Genomic DNA, 26,733 nt, shown 5'->3' on the forward strand with positions numbered 1-26,733 from the left:
ATGAGATGTGAGGAGCAGGTAAGAGAAAGGTAAGAATAGGATGAATGTAAGAATAAGGTAAGAACAAGATTATAACGTACGATTATGTTACATTGTTGGGTTGATTAGATACACAGTGTTTTAGTGAGTTTCATATTTATTTAGTAGTCCTGGATACAGCAGTGTCGTAGACGTTGACACGAAGCCTGGAGCAGAGCAGAGAGCTGAGTGAGGCCGGAGTCGCGGAGCTCTTTGTGGGAGAGTGTGGCGGCTCGATTGGGAATTGCGAGTGTCTGAACTCGGAGAGCGAGAGCGTTGTAGCTCGATGCTGTCGTAGTCTGCTGCCTGCTCTGTGTCGAAGCTGTAGCGTCTTGGGTCGATTAGAACTGTACACGCCTAGTGCTACATTCTTGACTGGAAATTGTACCGTTGTCTATTCTCATATCGCTTCCTTATATTTGGTGACTACCCCTCACCTTTCTCTACTAGGATAGGAGGATGAGAACTGTTACCTGTAATTAGGGATAGGACTATAGCTTGTGTAGTTAGTGCTAATTAGTTATGCCATTAAAATAATGAGATAATGGAGCGAGTATAAGGATTACTCGCGACAAGATGAATGAAAGATCATAGAAAAGGTAAGACTAGAAAGAGGGCCAGGAATAAGCAAGAGGGGCAATGGTTAAGGCAGGTCACGTTTGTTAAGAAGGTTGGGGCATGGGAGAGTGACTGTGACAGGCAAGAGTCAACACCAACAGCTTAAGGCAGGTCACGTTTGTTAAGAAGGTTGGGGCATGGGAGAGTGACTGTGACAGGCAAGAGTCCACACCAACAGCTTAAGGCAGGTCACGTTTGTTAAGAAGGTTGGGGCATGGGAGAGTGACTGTGACAGGCAAGAGTCAACACCAACAAAGCCAGGACTAAGGTTCATGTTGGGAAGGTTGTGTATCAGAGCCCAGTCAACAAGACGGCGTCTGTGAAGAGTAGAGGCAGCAAAGATTATTGTAGAAGACTAATCAATAGGATGATTAGAGTCCCTAACATGACGGAAGACCAATCAATAGGATGATTAGAGTTTCTAACATGACCGAAGATCAATCAATAGGATGATTAGAGTCCCTAACATGACGGAAGAGAACATTGTGTCTGCAGACTTAAGACTTCTTTCGTGTTCCTTAAGTCTGTCATTAAGTGTACCGCCAGTTTCCCCAAAGTATTGGAGAGGACAAGACCAACAGGAAGTAGAGTAGACACCAGCAACAGCAGCAACAGCAGCAGCAGCAACAGCAGCAGCAGCAGCAGCAGCAGCAACAGCAGCAGCAGCAGCAGCAGCAGCAGGAGCTGTGTGAACCACATTACCACGAAGAGTGTTAGTTGGTCGACAGGTGAACTTTATCAAGAGGACGACGAAGGATATTAGACACTAGATACATATCTTTTATACTAGATAACTAGATATTACTAGATACTTCATATATCTTACTGGGCACTGAAAGTGGTCAGTTGAATCGAGTGATGCATTCTTTATGAATCATGGTGTTAAACACAGAGCTGTCTTTAATCCTTTGTTATTAAGTTGGTTGCAGCACAGGCTGCACTAATGTGAATGTTTTCTGTTTTCTTTGGCAGCTATCTTTGGCAGCTATCGTTGGCAGCTATCTTTCGCAGCTATCGTTGGCAGCTATCGTTGGCAGTTATCTTTGGCAGCTATCGTTGGCAGCTATCTTTGGCAGCTATCGTTGGTAGCTATCTTTGGCAGCTATCGTTGGCAGCTATCTTTGGCAGCTATCGTTGGCAGCTATCTTTGGCAGCTATGGTTGGCAGCTATCTTTGGCAGCTATCGTTGGCAGCTACGTTGGCAGCTATCTTTAGCAGCTATCATTGGCAGCTATCGTTGGCAGCTATCTTTGGCAGCTATCGTTGGTAGCTATCTTTGGCAGCTATCGTTGGCAGCTATCTTTGGCAGCTATCGTTGGCAGCTATCTTTGGCAGCTATGGTTGGCAGCTATCTTTGGCAGCTATCGTTGGCAGCTATCTTTGGCAGCTATCGTTGGCAGCTATCGTTGGCAGCTATCTTTGGCAGTTATCTTTGGCAGCTATCGTTGGCAGCTATCTTTCGCAGCTATCGTTGGCAGCTATCATTGGCAGCTATCTTTAGCAGCTATCATTGGCAGCTATCGTTGGCAGCTATCGTTGGCAGCTAACAGAACCTTCCACAACTGGGGAGGAAAAAGTACAGACATATGAGGACTAATGGCTGTAGGATATTAGATATTTATAAGATATTAGACTCTCGTTATCCGGATTTTAAACTAAATTATTTGGCAAATGATTTATGTATATGATATACGTTGAGAAACATTCTCGTCATCAAAGCCATTATAAATTTAACAAATGTCAATAAAATTGAACTTTTTGATCTTGACACCAGGTGGAGAGTAGTTATCTAAGAGAGGCCACACCTATCACACCTTGGCCACACCTACCACACCTTGGCCACACCTACCACACCTTGGCCACACCTACCACACCTTGGCCACACCTACCACACTTGGCCACACCTTGACCACACCTTGGCCACACCTACCACACCTTGGCCACACCTACCACACTTGGCCACACCTTGGCCACACCTACCACACCTTGGCCACACCTACCACACTTGGCCACACCTTGACCGCACCTACCACACTTGGCCACACCTACCACACCTTGGCCACACCTACCACACCTTGGCCACACCTACCACACCTTGGCTACACCTACCACACCTTGGCCACACCTACCACACCTTGGCCACACCTACCACACCTTAGCCACACCTACCACACCTTGGCCACATTATTTACCACACAGGTGTGGTAAATCATTGAGAGTACAAAGCTCACATGTATTTGAGTCAGCCATCCAGCTAAGAGCTCAAGCTCTAGGTCCCCGGCATCCAGTTGCCCCGAAGCCGCTCCCTCTCTGCTAGGAATATCGTGACGGGTGAAGTAAACTACAGCCAGAGAACATGCGACGTGTATAGTGGTATACCAGGTTTACAGGAGAGAAAACTCAATAGTCAGCTAAGTAAGGAGGTTTACCCTAGATGGTTAGGGTGTAATATTAAGACACTGCTCTTGAACAACTTAGATTTGTTCAATTAGGAAGGTCTCTTGAGATCTTGAGTTTATCTTGAGATGATTTCGGGGCTTTAGTGTCCCCGCGGCCCGGTCCTCGACCAGGCCTCCACCCCCAGGAAGCAGCCCGTGACAGCTGACTAACACTCAGGTACCTATTTACTGCTAGGTAACAGGGGCATAGGGTGAAAGAAACTTTGCCCATTGTTTCTCGCCGGCGCCTGGGATCGAACCCAGGACCACAGGATCACAAGTCCAGTGTGCTGTCCGCTCGGCCGACCGGCTCGGTAGTACAGTCGGCTTCGTTCTCGCGAAGCCGGGTTCGGAATCGCGAATTCCGGGTTCGGAATCGCGAATTCCGGGTTCGGAATCGCGAATTCCGGGTTCGGAATTGAAATATACAAGTTCCACGCACTGGGAACTGACAATAACCTGGGCTTGCACTTAGCACTAACAAATACACACTTTAGAATACTTATATCCTACTTACAAACAAAAAGTACACTTAACGTAATAGTCACGTGGCTTCACTGAGATCAGACCACCACCTTGTACCGGCCACAAGTGAGAGTGAAGTAGGTTGTTACTTGTTTTAGGTTCAGCTACTGGGAACAAACGTTCCAAGTAGCACGGGCTATGGTGAGCCCGTAGTGGACTTACCTGGCACAGGAGCGGGACAAGTAGCACGGGCTATGGTGAGCCCGTAGTGGACTTACCTGGCACAGGAGCGGTGCAAGTAGCACGGGCTATGGTGAGCCCGTAGTGGACTTACCTGGCACAGGAGCGGTGCAAGTAGCACGGGCTATGGTGAGCCCGTAGTGGACTTACCTGGCACAGGAGCGGGGCAAGTAGCACGGGCTATGGTGAGCCTCGTAGTGGACTTACCTGGCACAGGAGCGGGGCAAGTAGCACGGGCTATGGTGAGCCTCGTAGTGGACTTACCTGGCACAGGAGCGGGGCAAGTAGCACGGGCTATGGTGAGCCCGTAGTGGACTTACCTGTCACAGGAGCGGGGCAAGTAGCACGGGCTATGGTGAGCCCGTAGTGTACTTACCTGGCACAGGAGCGGGACAAGTAGCACGGGCTATGGTGAGCCCGTAGTGGACTTACCTGGCACAGGAGCGGGACAAGTAGCACGGGCTATGGTGAGCCCGTAGTGGACTTACCTGGCACAGGAGCGGGACAAGTAGCACGGGCTATGGTGAGCCCGTAGTGGACTTACCTGGCACAGGAGCGGTGCAAGTAGCACGGGCTATGGTGAGCCCGTAGTGGACTTACCTGGCACAGGAGCGGTGCAAGTAGCACGGGCTATGGTGAGCCCGTAGTGGACTTACCTGGCACAGGAGCGGGGCAAGTAGCACGGGCTATGGTGAGCCTCGTAGTGGACTTACCTGGCACAGGAGCGGGGCAAGTAGCACGGGCTATGGTGAGCCTCGTAGTGGACTTACCTGGCACAGGAGCGGGGCAAGTAGCACGGGCTATGGTGAGCCCGTAGTGGACTTACCTGTCACAGGAGCGGGGCAAGTAGCACGGGCTATGGTGAGCCCGTAGTGTACTTACCTGGCACAGGAGCGGGACAAGTAGCACGGGCTATGGTGAGCCCGTAGTGGACTTACCTGGCACAGGAGCGGGACAAGTAGCACGGGCTATGGTGAGCCCGTAGTGGACTTACCTGGCACAGGAGCGGGGCAAGTAGCACGGGCTATGGTGAGCCCGTAGTGGACTTACCTGGCACAGGAGCGGGACAAGTAGCACGGGCTATGGTGAGCCCGCAGTGGACTTACCTGGCTCAGGAGCGGGGCAAGTAGCACGGGCTATGGTGAGCCCGTAGTGGACTTACCTGGCACAGGAGCGGGGCAAGTAGCACGGGCTATGGTGAGCCCGTAGTGGACTTACCTGGCACAGGAGCGGGGCAAGTAGCACGGGCTATGGTGAGCCCGTAGTGGACTTACCTGGCACAGGAGGGGGACAAGTAGCACGGGCTATGGTGAGCCCTTAGTGGACTTACCTGGCTCAGGAGCGGGGCAAGTAGCACAGGCTATGGTGAGCCCGTAGTGGACTTACCTGGCACAGGAGCAGGGCAAGTAGCACGGGCTATGGTGAGCCCGTAGTGGACTTACCTGGCACAGGAGCGGGGCAAGTAGCACGGGCTATGGTGAGCCCGTAGTGGACTTACCTGGCACAGATTGATTGATTGATAAAGATTAAGCCACCCAAGAGGTGGCACGTGCATGAATAGCCCGTAAGTGGTACAATTTTTTGTTCAGTAATTCTTTTCAGTATTCTGAGGTTGCATTTAACCATCAGGCTGTTATCGTGGGGGAGGATACTGTTTCACAGTCTTTATGAGGGTGTCCAGCTGCTGGACACCTTTGTTGATCAGGAGAGTGGCTGTGTTGATGGCTTCAGGGTGGCCACTGCAAGAGTCAGGAACTCTTAAAGCTCTTCTAAGGTCATTGGTTGCTTCACATTCCAGAAGATAGTGAAGTAGTGGCTTTTCTGTGACAGTTTGGCAGAAGATGCACTCTCTCTGTCGGGGTTCACCAATCTCCCAGTTGCATCTGTAACCTAGACGTAGTCTATATAGCCTAACTGCTATTTCCCTGTGGATTCCTTTTGGGATATTTAACCTTTCTAATTTGGTTGCCTGAAGATACCATGTTGCAGAGGGCGAACCTTCAGCTATTCTCTGGTGTAGGTCGGCTTTGTTGAGGTGTGAGAGTTTTTTGGTGATGATGTTTTTTATGTTCTCTAGGCTGGGTTGAATTGTTTTATGTATCACTGGATGACGAGTTGCCAATTTAGCAATTTCATCAGCTTTCTCATTACTGGGATTCCAACATGGGACGGGATCCAGTTTAAGGTTATGTTGAGTCCTTTTCCTTTAGCGACTGTTGCAAGATACAAAATGGTGGTAATTACTTCTATGTTGTCTTTCTACTGCTTTTGTCTTAATATTTGAAGTGCAGCTTTTGAGTCTGTGTGTATGATTGCATTTTGAGTGTTTTGTGCAATCACATATGCGAATGCCTGTTGTATGGCAAACAGCTCAGTTTGGGTTGATGATACTAGTCCTCCCAGTCTCCAATATGCCTGAACGCTGGTCGTGCAAAGAGCAGCGCCAGCACTCTCATTTTCTGTGTCCACCGATCCGTCTGTGAAGATGTGGGTGGCTCCTGCTACTGCTATACTATACATTTGCTCTTCTATTATGTGCCTTAGAATTGTTGGATCATAGGCAGCCTTTTTCATTGGGAGACTTTCTATTACTATTTGGAAAGTAGGCTCCTCCCACGGTGGGGAAGGAGTGTAATTTGGGTGTGGATGATCACCCACTCTATCAAGAATCATGCTTTTTAAATGTAGTCTGTTTAGGACTTTTCCCGCTCTGGCAGCCCAAGAGTTTCCATTGTTTTGGCCTAGTCCAACCACCAAGGCCTGCCGTACTGGGATTGGATCAGGAGAAATAATTATCTTACTGATAATTGTAGCTGTCCTTTGTGATATTCATTCTTGTAGAGAGGGCAAACCCGTCTCCAGTCTAAGAGTTTCAAGCCTGGTCCACATGGGGGCTCCCAGTGCGGCTCTCATAGCATTATTTTGGGCAACTTCAAGCTTTTTCCACTGTTGGTGTGATAGACTTGTGAGTGCAGGTGCGGCATAGTCGATCACTGATCTGACTGCCTGTACATAGTATGTGTGAAGGACATGCAGATTGGTTCCTCCAGAGAGGGAGGATAGCGACCTGAGGATTGCCGTCCGGGCCGCAGTTCGCTCTCTCAAGTATGTGACCTCAGCATTAAAATTCATGTGTGTGTCCAGGATGATTCCTAGATACTGATAGGTGTCGACCCATTCAATTGGTTGACCCTGTACTGTGAGTTGGATGTTGGGCTTCGCTATTTTTATGGGCATGGCTTTTGACTTTGAGGGGTTGAGTTTGATCCCAATCTGTTTTGCCTCTTCACTGATGCAGTCTAAGCATTTGGGTGCAAGGCGCGCCGCATCCCTTCCTTTTATGATGATGACAAAGTCGTCCGCGTAGTTTAGCAGCCTGCAGTGATGTGGGAGTTTCAACCTCATTATTCTTTCCATTAAACAGTTGAAGAGAAGAGGGCTGAGAATACCTCCTTGCGGTGTACCATTTTCATGTCTTTTGTACTCAGAGACTGTGCCATGAAGTTTTACTCTTGCTTCTCTGTTTATGAGACAGTTTTTGGTCCAGGAGAGCAGGTTGCCTCTGACCTCTTTGTCAATGAGGCAGCAGAGAATAGCTGGGGCGCTAGCCAGTTCAAAGGCTTTTTCGAGGTCCAGGAATATCAGCATTCCTGGTCTGTCATTCAAGTGGGCTAACAGAGTTGTAATACATTCCACTGTGCCAACCCCTCTTCTATAGGCATACATATCATGGTGCAGTTTAGGCATTTTCCACTCCAGTCTGTTGAGTGCCATTCTGTCAGCCGTCTTGGCTGCACAGCTTTGGAGAGAGATGGGCCTGGGATTAGCTGGATCTTTGTGTTTTGGGATCGGCACTATGTCTGCTCTATTCCAAGCTGAAGGTCTACCTAGCACAGGAGCGGGGCTGTAACTAAAATGGGATGATCTTTCCTTTTATGGGCACGGGTACCGTGTTTGAGCATGAAATGCGTTCGGACGCCGGTCTAATTAGTAATTAAAATACTAGTCCATCTTCTTAATAATTTGCTTAGAACTGTTAAGCAGATCTAAGCTGGTAATTTAGTTAACAATAATTTAAATACATGGAACAGTACTATTAGCTATTTCCTATTTAAACATAGAAAATTTCACAGGACCCGTGGTAGGCCTGGTACAAACTTTTGGCTGCCAGATGCATGATAAAACATCAGTCATTTCTCTACCTTAGAATACTAAAAAGACAAACGCCACTCATCCTGTGAGTGGACAAACCGCCATAGTGACAGTATTGGGCAGCGCCACTCATCTTGTGAGTGGACACACCGCCATAGTGACAGTATTGGGCAGCGCCACTCATCCTGTGAGTGGACACACCGCCATAGTGACAGTATTGGGCAGCGCCACTCATCCTGTGAGTGAACACACCGCAATAGCAGCATGTACAACACTCCCCAATAGGAAGAAAACCCGCTGGGTTGTTCATCCTGTCACTTGTACCCAGACACAGCTGGGACTTGCTTAACTGTCTCAAGTGAACAGCTCCTCAAACAAGAAGATTAACATCTGTCAACCCATAAAAGCTTACGTTATCTTGCGGGTGCAAAATGGGGAAATCTTTAAAGAACACTATATAACAAATAGTGTTTTCCTAACTCAAACAATGTGGGGTTTATTATGCTACACATACTTCTAATGTCTCTGGTTCCAGCAAATCAACATTACTACTATTTAATTTATTTATTTATTTATATATATACAAGAAGGTACATTGGGTTTGTGAGAATACATTGAATAGTACAGTAATTACACTCTTGTAAAGCCACTAGTACGCGCAGCGTTTCGGGCAGGTCCTTAATCTAGCAGATAATTTTAAGTAGGTAATTTCAATCAGAATTGATAAATGATAAAGATACATTACAAGAGAAAAATGAGATGAGAGAGATAAGTAAGTATATTAAAGCACATTGTTATATTAAAGCTCTGATTGATTACATTGACAGCTTGATTAGTAATTTAAACAAGATTAATAGACACCATACAGCAGATTGACAGCACATATAAGACAGCAATGATCACAATGGTACTTCCCATTTTCTTTGAGTTGGTATACTGTCATCCCGACCTCAGGTCAGGGCGCTTCAGCCGCTTTAAACCATCTCTCTCCGCTGGCTATGACCGAGCGTGTCTGTATATATATAACTACACAACAACTACTCTAATACATTACGGGTTATTCATGCCCGTGCCACCTTTTGGGTGGTTTAATCTTTATCACCCTAATATTGTAGTGAATTAATGTTCTTTCCTGCACTCATAGATAATAAGATAATATACTACCATAAGGCGACGCCTAACATCTTTATTTCTCTTAATTTCTACTTCTAATTCTAATAGAAAGTTACGACCTCGTTATTCTGTCAACTGTGAATAACGGATTCGTAACACACTCTGTTAGATAATGTTCCAGTGGTCTGAGTCAACCACTTGGGGCGCACGGTAGGGCAACGGTCTCGCTTCATGCAGGTCAGGGTTCAATTCACGACCGTCCAAGTGGTTGGGCACCATTCCTTCCGCCCGTCCCATCCCAAATCCTTATCCTGACCCCTTCACAGTGCAATATAGTAGTAATGGCTAAGCGCTTTACCCCTGATAGTTACCTTCCCTTCTAATCGTCGGTCGGGCATTTCTCCACAGTGCTGACATTTCCTCTCATCTTCTGGAACCTGTAAACCTATTACCCATGCACATGGGTATACTCTTCTGGAACCTGTAAACCTATTACCCATGCACATGGGTATACTCTTCTGGAACCTGTAAACCTATTACCCATGCACATGGGTATTATCTTCAGCAACCTGTAAACCTATTACTCATGCACATGGGTATTATCTTCTGGAACCTGTAAACCTATTACCCATGCACATGGGTATTATCTTCAACAACCTGTAAACCTATTACTCAAGCACATGGGTATTATCTTCTGGAACCTGTAAACCTATTACCCATGCACATGGGTATCATCTTCTGGAACCTGTAAACCTATTACCCATGCACATGGGTATTATCTTCTGGAACCTGTAAACCTATTACCCATGCACATGGGTATCATCTTCTGGAACCTGTAAACCTATCACCCATGCACATGGGTATACTCTTCAGCAACCTGTAAACCTATTACCCATTAACATGGGTATCATCTTCTGGAACCTGTAAACCTATTACTCAAGCACATGGGTATCATCTTCAGCAACCTGTAAACCTATTACCCATGCACATGGGTATTATCTTCTGGAACCTGTAAACCTATTACCCATGCACATGGGTATTATCTTCAACAACCTGTAAACCTATTACCCATGCACATGAGTATCACCTTCAGGAACCTGTAAACCTATTACCCATGCACACAGGGTATCCAAGCCTGAGGTAATGGGGCGCACAGATGATTACGTCACAAAGGTAATTTTTGTACAGTTACCAAAGTATTTATTTTTAATTCTATCTCTGCACCAATTAGCTTCCACTATCTGGAACTAATATATTAAATAGTTTACATTAATTGATAACTTCCTCGTAGCCTATATTTGCTTACATTAGACAATTGTGGCTTATTAAGCATAGTTGGTTAGGTTAAGTTGCTAGGTTAAGTTAGGTTAGGTTGCTAGGTTAAGTTAGGTTAGGTTGCTAGGTTAAGTTAGGTTAGGTTGCTAGGTTAAGTTAGGTTAGGTTGCTAGGTTAAGTTAGGTTAGGTTGCTAGGTTAAGTTAGGTTAGGTTGCTAGATTAAGTTAGGTTGCTAGGTTAAGTTAGATTAGGTTGCTAGGTTAAGTTAGGTCAGGTTGCTAGGTTAAGTTAGGTTAGGTTGCTAGGTTAAGTTAGGTTAGGTTGCTAGGTTAAGTTAGGTTAGGTTGCTAGGTTAAGTTAGGTTAGGTTGCTAGGTTAAGTTGCTAGGTTAGGTTAGGTTAGGTTGGTAGGTCAACTTAGGTTAAGTTTCTAGGTTAGGTTAGGTTGCTAGGTTAGGTTAGGTTAGGTTGCTAGGTTAAGTTAGGTTAAGTTGCTAGGTTAGGTTAGTTTAAGTTAGGATAGGTTATGTTAAATTAGGTTAGGTTGCTAGGTTAAGTTAGGTCAGGTTGCTAGGTTGGGTTAGGTTAGGTTGCTAGGTAGGTTAAGTTAGGTTAGGTTGCTAAGTTAAGTTAGGCTAGGTTGCTAGGTTAAGTTAGGTTAGGTTGCTAAGTTAGGTTAGGTTGCTAGGTTAAGTTAGGTCAGGTTGCTAGGTTGGGTTAGGTTAGGTTGCTAGGTAGGTTAAGTTAGGTTAGGTTGCTAGGTTAAGTTAGGTTAGGTTGCTAGGTTAAGTTAGGTTAGGTTGCTAGGTTAAGTTAGGTTAGGTTGCTAGATTAAGTTAGGTTGCTAGGTTAAGTTAGATTAGGTTGCTAGGTTAAGTTAGGTCAGGTTGCTAGGTTAAGTTAGGTTAGGTTGCTAGGTTAAGTTAGGTTAGGTTGCTAGGTTAAGTTAGGTTAGGTTGCTAGGTTAAGTTGCTAGGTTAGGTTAGGTTAGGTTGCTAGGTAACTTAGGTTAAGTTTCTAGGTTAGGTTAGGTTGCTAGGTTAGGTTAGGTAAGGTTGCTAGGTTAAGTTAGGTTAAGTTGCTAGGTTAGGTTAGTTTAAGTTAGGATAGGTTATGTTAAATTAGGTTAGGTTGCTAGGTTAAGTTAGGTCAGGTTGCTAGGTTGGGTTAGGTTAGGTTGCTAGGTAGGTTAAGTTAGGTTAGGTTGCTAAGTTAAGTTAGGCTAGGTTGCTAGGTTAAGTTAGGTTAGGTTGCTAAGTTAGGTTAGGTTGCTAGGTTAAGTTAGGTCAGGTTGCTAGGTTGGGTTAGGTTAGGTTGCTAGGTAGGTTAAGTTAGGTTAGGTTGCTAGGTTAAGTTAGGTTAGGTTGCTAGGTTAAGTTAGGTTAGGTTGCTAGGTTAAGTTAGGTTAGGTTGCTAGATTAAGTTAGGTTGCTAGGTTAAGTTAGATTAGGTTGCTAGGTTAAGTTAGGTCAGGTTGCTAGGTTAAGTTAGGTTAGGTTGCTAGGTTAAGTTAGGTTAGGTTGCTAGGTTAAGTTAGGTTAGGTTGCTAGGTTAAGTTAGGTTAGGTTGCTAGGTTAAGTTGCTAGGTTAGGTTAGGTTAGGTTGCTAGGTTAACTTAGGTTAAGTTTCTAGGTTAGGTTAGGTTGCTAGGTTAGGTTAGGTTTGGTTGCTAGGTTGAGTTAGGTTAAGTTGCTAGGTTAGGTTAGTTTAAGTTAGGATAGGTTATGTTAAATTAGGTTAGGTTGCTAGGTTAAGTTAGGTCAGGTTGCTAGGTTGGGTTAGGTTAGGTTGCTAGGTAGGTTAAGTTAGGTTAGGTTGCTAAGTTAAGTTAGGCTAGGTTGCTAGGTTAAGTTAGGTTAGGTTGCTAAGTTAGGTTAGGTTGCTAGGTTAAGTTAGGTCAGGTTGCTAGGTTGGGTTAGGTTAGGTTGCTAGGTAGGTTAAGTTAGGTTAGGTTGCTAGGTTAAGTTAGGTTAGGTTGCTAGGTTAAGTTAGGTTAGGTTGCTAGGTTAAGTTAGGTTAGGTTGCTAGATTAAGTTAGGTTGCTAGGTTAAGTTAGATTAGGTTGCTAGGTTAAGTTAGGTCAGGTTGCTAGGTTAAGTTAGGTTAGGTTGCTAGGTTAAGTTAGGTTAGGTTGCTAGGTTAAGTTAGGTTAGGTTGCTAGGTTAAGTTGCTAGGTTAGGTTAGGTTAGGTTGCTAGGTTAACTTAGGTTAAGTTTCTAGGTTAGGTTAGGTTGCTAGGTTAGGTTAGGTTAGGTTGCTAGGTTAGGTTAGGTTAGGTTGCTAGGTTAAGTTAGGTTAAGTTGCTAGGTTAGGTTAGTTTAAGTTAGGATAGGTTATGTTAAATTAGGTCAGGTTGCTAGGTTGGGTTAGGTTAGGTTGCTAGGTAGGTTAAGTTAGGTTAGGTTGCTAAGTTAAGTTAGGCTAGGTTGCTAGGTTAAGTTAGGTTAGGTTGCTAAGTTAGGTTAGGTTGCTAGGTTAAGTTAGGTCAGGTTGCTAGGTTGGGTTAGGTTAGGTTGCTAGGTAGGTTAAGTTAGGTTAGGTTGCTAGGTTAAGTTAGGTTAGGTTGCTAGGTTAAGTTAGGTTAGGTTGCTAGGTTAAGTTAGGTTAGGTTGCTAGATTAAGTTAGGTTGCTAGGTTAAGTTAGATTAGGTTGCTAGGTTAAGTTAGGTCAGGTTGCTAGGTTAAGTTAGGTTAGGTTGCTAGGTTAAGTTAGGTTAGGTTGCTAGGTTAGGTTAGGTTAGGTTGCTAGGTTAACTTAGGTTAAGTTTCTAGGTTAGGTTAGGTTGCTAGGTTAGGTTAGGTTAGGTTGCTAGGTTAAGTTAGGTTAAGTTGCTAGGTTAGGTTAGTTTAAGTTAGGATAGGTTATGTTAAATTAGGTTAGGTTGCTAGGTTAAGTTAGGTCAGGTTGCTAGGTTGGGTTAGGTTAGGTTCCTAGGTAGGTTAAGTTAGGTTAGGTTGCTAAGTTAAGTTAGGCTAGGTTGCTAGGTTAAGTTAGGTTAGGTTGCTAAGTTAGGTTAGGTTGCTAGGTTAGGTTAGGTCAGGTTGCTAGGTTGGGTTAGGTTAGGTTGCTAGGTAGGTTAAGTTAGGTTAGGTTGCTAAGTTAAGTTAGGCTAGGTTGCTAGGTTAAGTTAGGTTAGGTTGCTAAGTTAGGTTAGGTTGCTAGGTTAAGTTAGGTCAGGTTGCTAGGTTGGGTTAGGTTAGGTTGCTAGGTAGGTTAAGTTAGGTCAGGTTGCTAAGTTAAGTTAGGCTAGGTTGCTAGGTTAAGTTAGGCTAGGTTGCTAAGTTAGGTTAGGTTGCTAGGTTAGGTTAGGTTAGGTTGCTAGATTAAGTTAGGTCAGGTTGCTAGGTTAAGTTAGGTTAGGTAGCTAAGTTAGGTTAGGCTAGGTTGCTAGGTTAAGTTAGGTTAGGTTGCTAGGTTAGGTTAGGTTAGGTTGCTAGGTTAACTTAGGTTAAGTTTCTAGGTTAGGTTAGGTTGCTAGGTTAGGTTAGGTTAGGTTGCTAGGTTAAGTTAGGTTAAGTTGCTAGGTTAGGTTAGTTTAAGTTAGGATAGGTTATGTTAAATTAGGTTAGGTTGCTAGGTTAAGTTAGGTCAGGTTGCTAGGTTGGGTTAGGTTAGGTTCCTAGGTAGGTTAAGTTAGGTTAGGTTGCTAAGTTAAGTTAGGCTAGGTTGCTAGGTTAAGTTAGGTTAGGTTGCTAAGTTAGGTTAGGTTGCTAGGTTAGGTTAGGTCAGGTTGCTAGGTTGGGTTAGGTTAGGTTGCTAGGTAGGTTAAGTTAGGTTAGGTTGCTAAGTTAAGTTAGGCTAGGTTGCTAGGTTAAGTTAGGTTAGGTTGCTAAGTTAGGTTAGGTTGCTAGGTTAAGTTAGGTCAGGTTGCTAGGTTGGGTTAGGTTAGGTTGCTAGGTAGGTTAAGTTAGGTCAGGTTGCTAAGTTAAGTTAGGCTAGGTTGCTAGGTTAAGTTAGGTTAGGTTGCTAAGTTAGGTTAGGTTGCTAGGTTAGGTTAGGTTAGGTTGCTAGATTAAGTTAGGTCAGGTTGCTAGGTTAAGTTAGGTTAGGTAGCTAAGTTAGGTTAGGCTAGGTTGCTAGGTTAAGTTAGGTTAGGTTGCTAGGTTATGTAAGTTTGCTGGCCTCAACCGTCAGTGGCCTTAACCCTCAGTGGTCTCAACCCTCAGTGGTCTCAACCCTCAGTGGTCTCAACCGTCAGTGGTCTCAACCCTCAGTGGTCTCAACCGTCAGTGGTCTCAACCCTCAGTGGTCTCAACCCTCAGTGGTCTCAACCGTCAGTGGTCTCAACCGTCAGTGGTCTCAACCGTCAGTGGTCTCAACCGTCAGTGGCCTCAACCGTCAGTGGCCTCAACCCTCAGTGGTCTCAACGTTCAGTGGTCTCAACGTTCAGTGGTCTCAACGTTCAGTGGTCTCAACCCTCAGTGGTCTCAACCCTCAGTGGTCTCAACCCTCAGTTGTCTCAACCCTCAGTGGTCTCAACCCTCAGTGGCCTCAACCCTCAGTGGCCTCAACCCTCAGTGGTCTCAACCCTCAGTGGTCTCAACCCTCAGTGGCCTCAACCCTCAGTGGTCTCAACCCTCAGTGGCCTCAACCCTCAGTGGTCTCAACCCTCAGTGGTCTCAACCCTCAGTGGTCTCAACCCTCAGTGGTCTCAACCCTCAGTGGTCTCAACCCTCAGTGGTCTCAACCCTCAGTGGTCTCAACCCTCAGTGGCCTCAACCCTCAGTGGTCTCAACCCTCAGTGGTCTCAACCCTCAGTGGTCTCAACCCTCAGTGGTCTCAACCCTCAGTGGTCTCAACCCTCAGTGGTCTCAACCCTCAGTGGTCTCAACGTTCAGTGGCCTCAACCCTCAGTGGTCTCAACGTTCAGTGGCCTCAACCCTCAGTGGTCTCAACCCTCAGTGGTCTCAACCCTCAGTGGTCTCAACCCTCAGTGGTCTCAACCGTCAGTGGTCTCAACCCTCAGTGGTCTCAACCGTCAGTGGTCTCAACTCTCAGTGGTCTCAACCGTCAGTGGTCTCAACTCTCAGTGGTCTCAACCCTCAGTGGTCTCAACCCTCAGTGGTCTCAACCCTCAGTTGTCTCAACCCTCAGTGGCCTCAACCCTCAGTGGCCTCAACCCTCAGTGGTCTCAACCCTCAGTGGTCTCAACCCTCAGTGGTCTCAACCCTCAGTGGTCTCAACCCTCAGTGGTCTCAACCCTCAGTGGTCTCAACCCTCAGTGGTCTCAACGTTCAGTGGCCTCAACCCTCAGTGGTCTCAACGTTCAGTGGCCTCAACCCTCAGTGGTCTCAACCCTCAGTGGTCTCAACCCTCAGTGGTCTCAACCCTCAGTGGTCTCAACCGTCAGTGGTCTCAACCCTCAGTGGTCTCAACCGTCAGTGGTCTCAACTCTCAGTGGTCTCAACCCTCAGTGGTCTCAACTCTCAGTGGTCTCAACCCTCAGTGGTCTCAACCCTCAGTGGTCTCAACCCTCAGTGGTCTCAACCCTCAGTGGTCTCAACCCTCAGTGGTCTCAACCCTCAGTGGTCTCAACCCTCAGTGGTCTCAACCCTCAGTGGTCTCAACCCTCAGTGGCCTCAACCGTCAGTGGTCTCAACCCTCAGTGGTCTCAACCGTCAGTGGTCTCAACCCTCAGTGGTCTCAACCGTCAGTGGTCTCAACGTTCAGTGGCCTCAACCCTCAGTGGTCTCAACCCTCAGTGGTCTCAACGTTCAGTGGCCTCAACCCTCAGTGGTCTCAACCCTCAGTGGTCTCAACGTTCAGTGGCCTCAACCCTCAGTGGTCTCAACGTTCAGTGGTCTCAACGTTCAGTGGTCTCAACGTTCAGTGGCCTCAACCGTCAGTGGTCTCAACCCTCAGTGGTCTCAACGTTCAGTGGCCTCAACCCTCAGTGGTCTCAACCCTCAGTGGTCTCAACGTTCAATGGTCTCAACCCTCAGTGGTCTCAACGTTCAGTGGTCTCAACGTTCAGTGGTCTCAACGTTCAGTGGCCTCAACCGTCAGTGGTCTCAACCCTCAGTGGTCTCAACCGTCAGTGGTCTCAACCGTCAGTGGTCTCAACCCTCAGTGGTCTCAACCCTCAGTGGTCTCAACCCTCAGTGGTCTCAACCCTCAGTGGTCTCAACCCTCAGTGGCCTCAACCGTCAGTGGTCTCAACCGTCAGTGGTCTCAACCCTCAGTGGTCTCAACCCTCAGTGGTCTCAACCCTCAGTGGCCTCAACCGTCAGTGGTCTCAACCCTCAGTGGTCTCAACCCTCAGTGGTCTCAACCCTCAGTGGTCTCAACCCTCAGTGGCCTCAACCGTCAGTGGTCTCAACCGTCAGTGGTCTCAACCCTCAGTGGTCTCAACCCTCAGTGGTCTCAACCCTCAGTGGCCTCAACCGTCAGTGGTCTCAACCCTCAGTGGTCTCAACCCTCAGTGGTCTCAACCCTCAGTGGTCTCAACCCTCAGTGGCCTCAACCCTCAGTGGTCTCAACCCTCAGTGGTCTCAACCCTCAGTGGTCTCAACCCTCAGTGGCCTCAACCGTCAGTGGTCTCAACGTTCAGTGGCCTCAACCGTCAGTGGTCTCAAGCCTCAGTGGTCTCAACCGTCAGTGGTCTCAACCGTCAGTGGTCTCAACCCTCAGTGGTCTCAACCCTCAGTGGTCTCAACCCTCAGTGGTCCCAACCCTCAGTGGTCTCAACCCTCAGTGGCCTCAACCGTCAGTGGTCTCAACCCTCAGTGGTCTCAACCCTCAGTGGTCTCAACCCTCAGTGGTCTCAACCCTCAGTGGTCTCAACCCTCAGTGGTCTCAACCCTCAGTGGTCTCAACCCTCAGTGGTCTCAACCCTCAGTGGTCTCAACGTTCAGTGGTCTCAACCCTCAGTGGTCTCAACCCTCAGTGGTCTCAACGTTCAGTGGTCTCAACCCTCAGTGGTCTCAACGTTCAGTGGCCTCAACCCTCAGTGGTCTCAACCGTCAGTGGTCTCAACCCTCAGTGGTCTCAACGTTCAGTGGTCTCAACCCTCAGTGGTCTCAACGTTCAGTGGCCTCAACCCTCAGTGGTCTCAACCCTCAGTGGTCTCAACCCTCAGTGGTCTCAACGTTCAGTGGTCTCAACCGTCAGTGGTCTCAACGTTCAGTGGCCTCAACCGTCAGTGGTCTCAACCGTCAGTGGTCTCAACCCTCAGTGGTCTCAACCCTCAGTGGTCTCAACCCTCAGTGGTCTCAACCCTCAGTGGCCTCAACCCTCAGTGGTCTCAACCCTCAGTGGTCTCAACCCTCAGTGGTCTCAACGTTCAGTGGCCTCAACCCTCAGTGGTCTCAACGTTCAGTGGCCTCAACCCTCAGTGGTCTCAACCCTCAGTGGTCTCAACCCTCAGTTGTCTCAACCCTCAGTGGTCTCAACCCTCAGTGGTCTCAACGTTCAGTGGCCTCAACCCTCAGTGGTCTCAACCCTCAGTGGCCTCAACCCTCAGTGGTCTCAACCCTCAGTGGTCTCAACCCTCAGTGGTCTCAACGTTCAGTGGCCTCAACCCTCAGTGGTCTCAACGTTCAGTGGCCTCAACCGTCAGTGGTCTCAACCCTCAGTGGTCTCAACCCTCAGTGGTCTCAACCCTCAGTGGTCTCAACCCTCAGTGGTCTCAACCCTCAGTGGTCTCAACCCTCAGTGGTCTCAACCCTCAGTGGTCTCACCCCTCAGTGGCCTCAACCCTCAGTGGTCTCAACCCTCAGTGGTCTCAACCCTCAGTGGTCTCAACCCTCAGTGGTCTCAACCCTCAGTGGTCTCACCCCTCAGTGGCCTCAACCCTCAGTGGTCTCAACCCTCAGTGGTCTCAACCCTCAGTGGCCTCAACCGTCAGTGGTCTCAACCCTCAGTGGTCTCAACCCTCAGTGGTCTCACCCCTCAGTGGCCTCAACCCTCAGTGGTCTCAACCCCCAGTGGTCTCAACCCTCAGTGGTCTCAACGCTCAGTGGTCTCAACCCTCAGTGGTCTCAACGTTCAGTGGCCTCAACCCTCAGTGGTCTCAACCCTCAGTGGTCTCAACGTTCAGTGGCCAAATTCACGAAGATACTTTCGAATGTTTTTCCTTCTTATTGCCTTTGTAGTGGCTACGTCGGTTTTCAGGTAGATACACTAAGAAGAAAAACCTTCGTAAGTTTGCTCCGTCAGCTAAGTGTGCTGTCCACCACTTATAGCTTTACGAAAACTGGATATAACTCAATTTTTCTCTACTACACAACACGGAGGATCAGTTTTAAAATTTTAATATAAAGGAAAGATTATAGCTCATGAATCTCGTGAAGAGGAGTCCTTCGTGTTAGTTATATATGCATTCTCTGCTTGTAACTTGAAGTAAATATATATTTTATGATTGTTGGAATTTTCCCACACTGATAAACCTCTATTATATCACAATACACTACTGTTGTATATTAATTTCAGTATCAATTAACCTTACTAACTGTAATACTAACATAAATTAATATTTCTCTATCTGCGCGTCATTTGCTAAAATTCTCACGACATCGAGAGGCATATTGCGTCAGATAATGTCCAGCAGGATATAATTATTACCAGTATGTTAGAGAATTGAATAAGGTTATCTACTTTTATCAGTATTCTGTATAATAATTAATTACTGATAATATAATCACTAATGATCCAATAACCGGGAGTTATTAACTAAAAATATTACTAAATAACAGTTTTATCTGTTATATACGAACGCTATGGAGGAAATAGAAATTCTTTCCATTTCTCGATTAATACCATTTAACGAGAATATAGATATTATTTAATTCCCTACAATTGCAACCCTATTCCCATTAACACATTACGTAAAGTAATCACACGAAAAGAATCTTCCGTCTTTACTAAATTCAATTGCGAATGCGTGTGAGCGGGTTGAGGGAGAAGGAGCCGTGGAGACGCCATTGCTAGCGACGCTATCAACACGAGAGGTAGCGACGCCATTGCTAGCGACGCTATCAACACGAGAGGTAGCGACGCCATTGCTAGCGACGCTATCAACACGAGAGGTAGCGACGCCATTGCTAGCGACGCTATCAACACGAGAGGTAGCGACGCCATTGCTAGCGACGCTATCAACACGAGAGGTAGCGACGCCATTGCTAGAGACGCTATCAACACGAGAGGTAGCGACGCCATTGCTAGCGACGCTATCAACACGAGAGGTAGCGACGCCATTGCTAGCGACGCTATCAACACGAGAGGTAGCGACGCCATTGCTAGCGACGCTATCAACACGAGAGGTAGCGACGCCATTGCTAGCGACGCTATCAACACGAGAGGTAGCGACGCCATTGCTAGAGACGCTATAAACACGAGAGGTAGCGACGCCATTGCTAGAGACGCTATCAACACGAGAGGTAGCGACGCCATTGCTAGCGACGCTATCAACACGAGAGGTAGCGACGCCATTGCTAGCGACGCTATCAACACGAGAGGTAGCGACGCCATTGCTAGAGACGCTATCAACACGAGAGGTAGCGACGCCATTGCTAGCGACGCTATCAACACGAGAGGTAGCGACGCCATTGCTAGCGACGCTATCAACACGAGAGGTAGCGACGCCATTGCTAGCGACGCTATCAACACGAGAGGTAGCGACGCCATTGCTAGCGACGCTATCAACACGAGAGGTAGCGACGCCATTGCTAGCGACGCTATCAACACGAGAGGTAGCGACGCCATTGCTAGCGACGCTATCAACACGAGAGGTAGCGACGCCATTGCTAGCGACGCTATCAACACGAGAGGTAGCGACGCCATTGCTAGCGACGCTATCAACACGAGAGGTAGCGACGCTATCAACACGAGAGGTAGCGACGCCATTGCTAGCGACGCTATCAACACGAGAGGTAGCGACGCCATTGCTAGCGACGCTATCAACACGAGAGGTAGCGACGCCATTGCTAGCGACGCTATCAACACGAGAGGTAGCGACGCCATTGCTAGAGACGCTATCAACACGAGAGGTAGCGACGCCATTGCTAGCGACGCTATCAACACGAGAGGTAGCGACGCCATTGCTAGCGACGCTATAAACACGAGAGGTAGCGACGCCATTGCTAGAGACGCTATCAACACGAGAGGTAGCGACGCCATTGCTAGCGACGCTATCAACACGAGAGGTAGCGACGCCATTGCTAGAGACGCTATCAACACGAGAGGTAGCGACGCCATTGCTAGCGACGCTATCAACACGAGAGGTAGCGACGCCATTGCTAGCGACGCTATCAACACGAGAGGTAGCGACGCCATTGCTAGAGACGCTATCAACACGAGAGGTAGCGACGCCATTGCTAGCGACGCTATCAACACGAGAGGTAGCGACGCCATTGCTAGCGACGCTATCAACACGAGAGGTAGCGACGCCATTGCTAGCGACGCTATCAACACGAGAGGTAGCGACGCCGTTGCTAGCGACGCTATCAACACGAGAGGTAGCGACGCCATTGCTAGCGACGCTATCAACACGAGAGGTAGCGACGCCATTGCTAGAGACGCTATCAACACGAGAGGTAGCGACGCCGTTGCTAGCGACGCTATCAACACGAGAGGTAGCGACGCCATTGCTAGAGACGCTATCAACACGAGAGGTAGCGACGTCATTGCTAGAGACGCTATCAACACGAGAGGTAGCGACGCCATTGCTAGCGACGCTATCAACACGAGAGGTAGCGACGCCATTGCTAGAGACGCTATCAACACGAGAGGTAGCGACGCCATTGCTAGAGACGCTATCAACACGAGAGGTAGCGACGCCATTGCTAGCGACGCTATCAACACGAGAGGTAGCGACGCCATTGCTAGCGACGCTATCAACACGAGAGGTAGCGACGCCATTGCTAGAGACGCTATCAACACGAGAGGTAGCGACGCCATTGCTAGAGACGCTATCAACACGAGAGGTAGCGACGCCATTGCTAGAGACGCTATCAACACGAGAGGTAGCGACGCCATTGCTAGAGACGCTATCAACACGAGAGGTAGCGACGCCATTGCTAGAGACGCCACCAGAGTTGCGGCACGAGCGTCCTGGGAGAGGCGAATTACCAACCACAACGCCAGGCCCTTGCTATTAATCGGCCTAGTAGCGATCTGCGGATTGCATCGGTGGATAACCAATAGGTTAAGTGTTCTTATTATTTAATTGAGCTCCTTTAAATTTCTGACACTGTATCCATCGTTACGTCGCTAGACCTCCCCAAACAACAAGTACGTCCGTAAGGATTTTGCTCTGTCTCTCCTAATGAATAGTGATGACACAATTTACCTGGTATAGACAATTTGTACATTTAGTTGGAATTTCAACCTGTGTTGAAAGCGGCCGTGGTCTCCTCACTTTCCCACGCCACGCTGGGGCACACGTGTTGCAGCAAGTACCAGACGACGCCATCACGACTCTACATCTCCGTTCACTATCACAGCTAAGCAGCTGAATCATTTTCAATTTATTTCTTATTTCATTAAGTGACGTTGATAATTAATCATTAGTCAAGAATATTTCATTTATATGATTTAAGAAATCTAGTACAATTTGATAGCCTCATGAACTTTATATGAGAATGATTTCTTGCTTAACTATCATATAATATTCTTGTTACTAACCCTTTAATGAACTAGAGACGAACACACTGGTTCCTAGATATATATGAACTTCTAGAAATAACCTCCCAATGTTGATATTTGAGGCTTTAACTTTAATCAATTAATAATAGTCTATTCATTGTCTTTAAGTGATTGTTAAATCAATTACCATTCATAGGCACTGGTTCAATAGTGTTAAATTTTATAATCATATTTATTTGTTTTCCCTCTTTTCTCAAAAGTGGGTGGTCCTTCGATTTATGTTAATTATCATTATTAAATAATTCAATATACGAGTCAAAGCCCCAGATACCCAACAATGATATTAGAATTAGTTTTATAATAGCAAGATATTATACCAGTAGTTATTAAGTAAATAAACACTGGTGAACCTAAAATATGAGAGAAGGTTATGAGCCCTGCCTGATGGGAGCAATTACTATCACCAAATGCCCCTGTTCACCTAGTAATCAGTAAGGGTGTACCTTAGCTATACATACCCATTTCTAATTTATTTAGTTTGGTTTTATTTTGATATTAAATCTGGTTGAGACATAAAATAAAAATATGCTACACAAGTGATGTTAGGTAAGGAAAAGGGTAAAAACTTCAAAAACTTTTCTCATTGAATACTTAAAGCTATAATTATGACTATATGGACTATTAAAACAGAGAGGAAAGTAGGGGTCCAAGACTTCTTCCTGTTACACAACTTGGGTGTGGAACAAGTAATTATCAAAAGAAGGCACCATGCCGGGAAGGCTATGTAGCAGTAAGGCAGTGAGGTGAGGCAGCTACTTATTTGAGGAATGCTTATTTTATTTTCCTTATAAGCTGAGGCAGCTTATTTTATTTGAGGAATACTCAGCTGATTCCTGCACATTTAGCATGGAACAAATTTGTGTCCAAGACCTCTTCCTGTTACACAATTTGGCTGTGTGTAACCAAACCAGAAATGCTCTACAAATCAAGGGACCCAGAATGTGGAATGACCTCCCGAATCATGTCAAAGGCTGTACCTCTCTCAACCAGTGTAAGATTAAACCAAGTACTGCCTAATTAACTTCATGTAACCTACTTTACCCCCTAAATGTCAACCCATGTCTTGCTATTTTTTAAACAATACTGTTCACCAACGTGTATAATTGCTGATTTCTACTATGCTTCCCCCTTTTTTATTTTTTATTCCTTCTTTCAACACAATTTATACCTAATCCCAATTACTATTAAGTTTTAATCTGTGTTTTTTCCTCCACACCTTGCCCAAAATGCTATGAGTATTAGTGGCTTTAGGTATTATATGTACTAGCTCTGTCTATAAATCCAACATTATGTTTGTAAATCAACTATATATGCACTTTTCCTGAATAAAATTTATTTATTATTTTTTATTTATAAATCAGTAAGTAAGTATTAAAATCACCAAGCTGGGAAGGCTATGTAGCACCATTGTGTGTAACAATAAACTAAATTTTGATAAACAAATAATGCACCTGTATGGTAAAACAAATCCTGTCAGCTGTAAAAATATTGATGCAGTTATTTAAATAAAAAATATAATGAAAGAAATATTACTGGTTTATTTTTATTCTATCTTTTTGTACTGTACAGTATATCCAAGGAAGTGAAAAATTGAGACATAATGCACAATTTAATGAATAATTAAAAAATGATTAGCATGGATTAGCAGTTCAAAAGAAATATGACTATTACATATCACCATGAGATCTTAATGGTCCACTGTTAACATGATTTTTTAATAAGGATAATACTGGTAATAATACAAACTATAATTTAAAATCTTTATTTCTGATTTTTTTTATTAAGAAGCTTAAGTATACACAGCAATGTGCTGCTACCCTATTCTATATGGAATATTACACAGTGTAGATAAAAAACTAGCTATAAATTTATCTAATACTCCCATCTCACAGGTTGATTAGGCATACATGTAATCAAGGTACAAAATACCAGCCTCAATACAAAAAACAAATCAACACTGACTAAACAACAACTTCACGATTTTCACAAGAGGTAAACACTGAATCATGGAAACATTATATTATAATTACTCTCACCAGTTTCTACAAGACTCCTCTCAAACAATGTATTTTTTAACATGTTTAGGTATACACAGCAATGTGCTGCTTCCCTATTCTGTATCAAGGACCACACAGTGTACATCAAAAACCAGCTACAAGCTCATCCAACATCCTCACCTCACAGGATGGCCAGTCATACATGAAATCAGGAGAGAACAAAATACTTAATGCTGATCTATTAGCCTCCACTGGCAAAATCTGGGTGCAGCACAAGAATATCTTCCAATATTCCTGAGTGTATGAAATAATTCCAGAGCTCAAAGTACCTCATACCATTTGGTACGAAGTCACTGATAATAGGGCTATCACAGATATAGTGTTGGAGAGTATGTTCTCTCAAGTAGCACTGAAAACAGATTTTTTTCCATCAAGAGGTTTATTAATCCATGGAACCATTTACTCGCTGAAGCCGTAAATGCCAAATTCCAGCAAAAAAATATTAAGACAATTGGCGGGCCCTTTAACAAGCCGCCGGTTATCTGTCCTCGTCGAGGCCACTAGATAGTTAGTGGCCCTTGGGTAAATTTAGTAAATATATACAATAATTGTCAACGCATCTTCCGAGCAACAAGGACAGCTACACAGTATCTCTTAGAATTGCGTAGGTAAACAACAAATGTAACATATTTGTTTACTACAATGTCGGTGCTGGCTGTAGAAGGTGAAAAAACAGTTTTACTTCGAAATATACTAATTTTATAAGAAAATTCGACGTAAATAGGAGGCAGTAGAGCTCCGATAAGCCAGCGCTAAATCTTCAATATGAAGAATGTTGCTGCTCTCTGATTGGCCAAACGAAACACAGTAGTGAGCTCTGTCGGCACGCAGGTGAACTAGACCCAAAATCCAAATATCTTCTTAAGTAAACCTACCTGAATTGCACGTAAGCATCTTCTTAGGGCATACTTAGGAACCTTCGTAGCAAACCTACTTACGAAGAAATACATGAAGCGTCGTGAATCTAGGTCCTGGCTCCCTAGGGATGTGAAATGTTCAGCCACCAATCCATAGACTTTTGCATTTACGTAAAACATGCCTGATTTGCATTTTAACTGTAAATAGCCATTTGGTTACAGTGAATGTGGAAACTGTGGTGGAAAGATCAAGTGTGTGTAGTGCTAGGGGGGTGAAGGGAGGTAGCGAGTGTGTGGCAGGGAGGCAGCGGGTGTGTGTAGAGGAAAGAGGCAGTTGTGTAGAGAGGGAGACGGAGGATGAAGTGGATGTGAAGGCGTGTAGTGTGTGCTGGCGTGCCCTGGGTACTGGGTCGACCCATGCCATGACCTGTACCCCAAACAGCAACAAGAGAAATGGGGGGGGGGTCACCGACACGAGACCTTTGTGTCTATTCCAGCTTTGCTGCTTCATCACCTTCTGTTTCCCGTCCGCGAGATATTCTCTTGCGCAGTTTTATTGACTGCATTTTAGTGTGAAATGTTCTGCATTTTATGTCTTGTCTATATATCTCAGCCGTGTCTCACTCTCCCACCAGCTCTCACTCACTCTCCCAGCCCTGCCTGAGTTCATCTCTAACAACATTAGCAGCTCTCACTTCGAGTTTTTCTGCCTCTTGGTTATCATGACTAATTTTGATAAGAAAGTTGGAGGTTGTCGGTAGGTTTGTGGAGCAGGAGTGACTTAGGCGCTATCTTACCAGATTAGACAAGAGCGACAAGCAATTACAGGCGGGAGAGCCTAGCCCTGATGGACGATATTGCCAGCCGTATACAACGCTGCGCTCAGAGTTAGGTTACAAGGACATGCAAGCCGCCTGCCTGGCTGGGAGCATGGCTCTCTCTCTCTCTCTCTCTCTCTCTCTCTCTCTCTCTCTCTCTCTCTCTCTCTCTCTCTCTCTCTCTCTCTCTCTCTCTCTCTCTCTTTCTCTTTCTCTTTCTCTTTCTCTCTCTCTCTTTCTCTCTTTCTCTCTCTCTTTCTCTCTTTCTCTCTCTCTCTCTCTCTCTCTCTCTCTCTCTCTCTCTCTCTCTCTCTCTCTCTCTCTCTCTCTCTCTCTCTCTCTCTCTCTCTCTCTCTCTGTCTCTCTCTGTCTCTCTCTCTCTCTCTCTCTCTCTCTCTCTCTCTCTCTCTCTCTCTCTCTCTCTCTCTCTCTCTCTCTCTTTCTCTCTCTCTACTGCGCTCCCTTACAATTCTGCCGCTTGCACTCTTGCCATCCTGCAGCCTGCACTCTTGCCATCCTGCAGCCTGCACTCTTGCCATCCTGCAGCCTGCACTCTTGCCATCTGTCATGACCTCATGATCCACAGCATCGCTGGCCAACCAAAGCCTGACCAATGTTCAGTAAGTGTCTAGGGTAAGTTTAAACGGCTGCTTAAAACACCGCCAGTTTATTGTGACGTATAAACAGGTCATCGTAAAACACTGAGCACTAACATTCTATATACAATTGATATACACTAGGATACAATTGATATACACTAGGATACAACTGATATACACTAGGCTACAACTGATATACTCTAGGATATAACTGATACTTTCATCAGAACAAAGAACAAAGAGCTTCAACACACAGCTCTACTAGTCACATCAATGAACTTCAAGAACTTAAGCACAGCTATCACATCAGCTATCACATCAGCTATCACATCAGCCATCACCTCAGCTCTCACATCAGCTATCACATCAGCTCTCACATCAGCTATCACATCAGCTCTCACATCAGCTATCACATCAGCTCTCACATCAGCTATCACAT

General features: G+C 45.9%; 1 protein-coding gene across 1 annotated transcript; it reads left to right on the plus strand.

Annotated features, from left to right (window-relative positions):
• LOC138353790 (mucin-6-like) lies at window positions 1-26,274 on the plus strand. Its single transcript, XM_069307193.1, has 9 exons — window positions 1-18; window positions 1,160-1,348; window positions 15,079-15,329; window positions 15,479-15,697; window positions 15,831-17,025; window positions 17,191-18,344; window positions 19,225-21,378; window positions 25,491-25,634; window positions 26,196-26,274. Exons 1-9 carry the CDS (start codon window positions 1-3, stop codon window positions 26,272-26,274), a joined length of 5,403 nt encoding a protein of 1,800 aa, XP_069163294.1.
• The last annotated feature ends 459 nt before the right edge of the window (window positions 26,275-26,733 follow it).

Source organism: Procambarus clarkii, chromosome 59 (assembly GCF_040958095.1).
Source record: "Procambarus clarkii isolate CNS0578487 chromosome 59, FALCON_Pclarkii_2.0, whole genome shotgun sequence".
In the NCBI taxonomy this organism is placed as follows: domain Eukaryota; kingdom Metazoa; phylum Arthropoda; class Malacostraca; order Decapoda; family Cambaridae; genus Procambarus; species Procambarus clarkii.

Coding starts and splice junctions, on each gene's coding strand:
- LOC138353790 (XM_069307193.1), top strand. Junction 21,379..25,490: donor GCACGAGCGTCCTGGGAGAG/GCGAATTACCAA, acceptor TATATATCTCAG/CCGTGTCTCACTCTCCCACC. Junction 25,635..26,195: donor AAGAAAGTTGGAGGTTGTCG/GTAGGTTTGTGG, acceptor GCCATCCTGCAG/CCTGCACTCTTGCCATCCTG.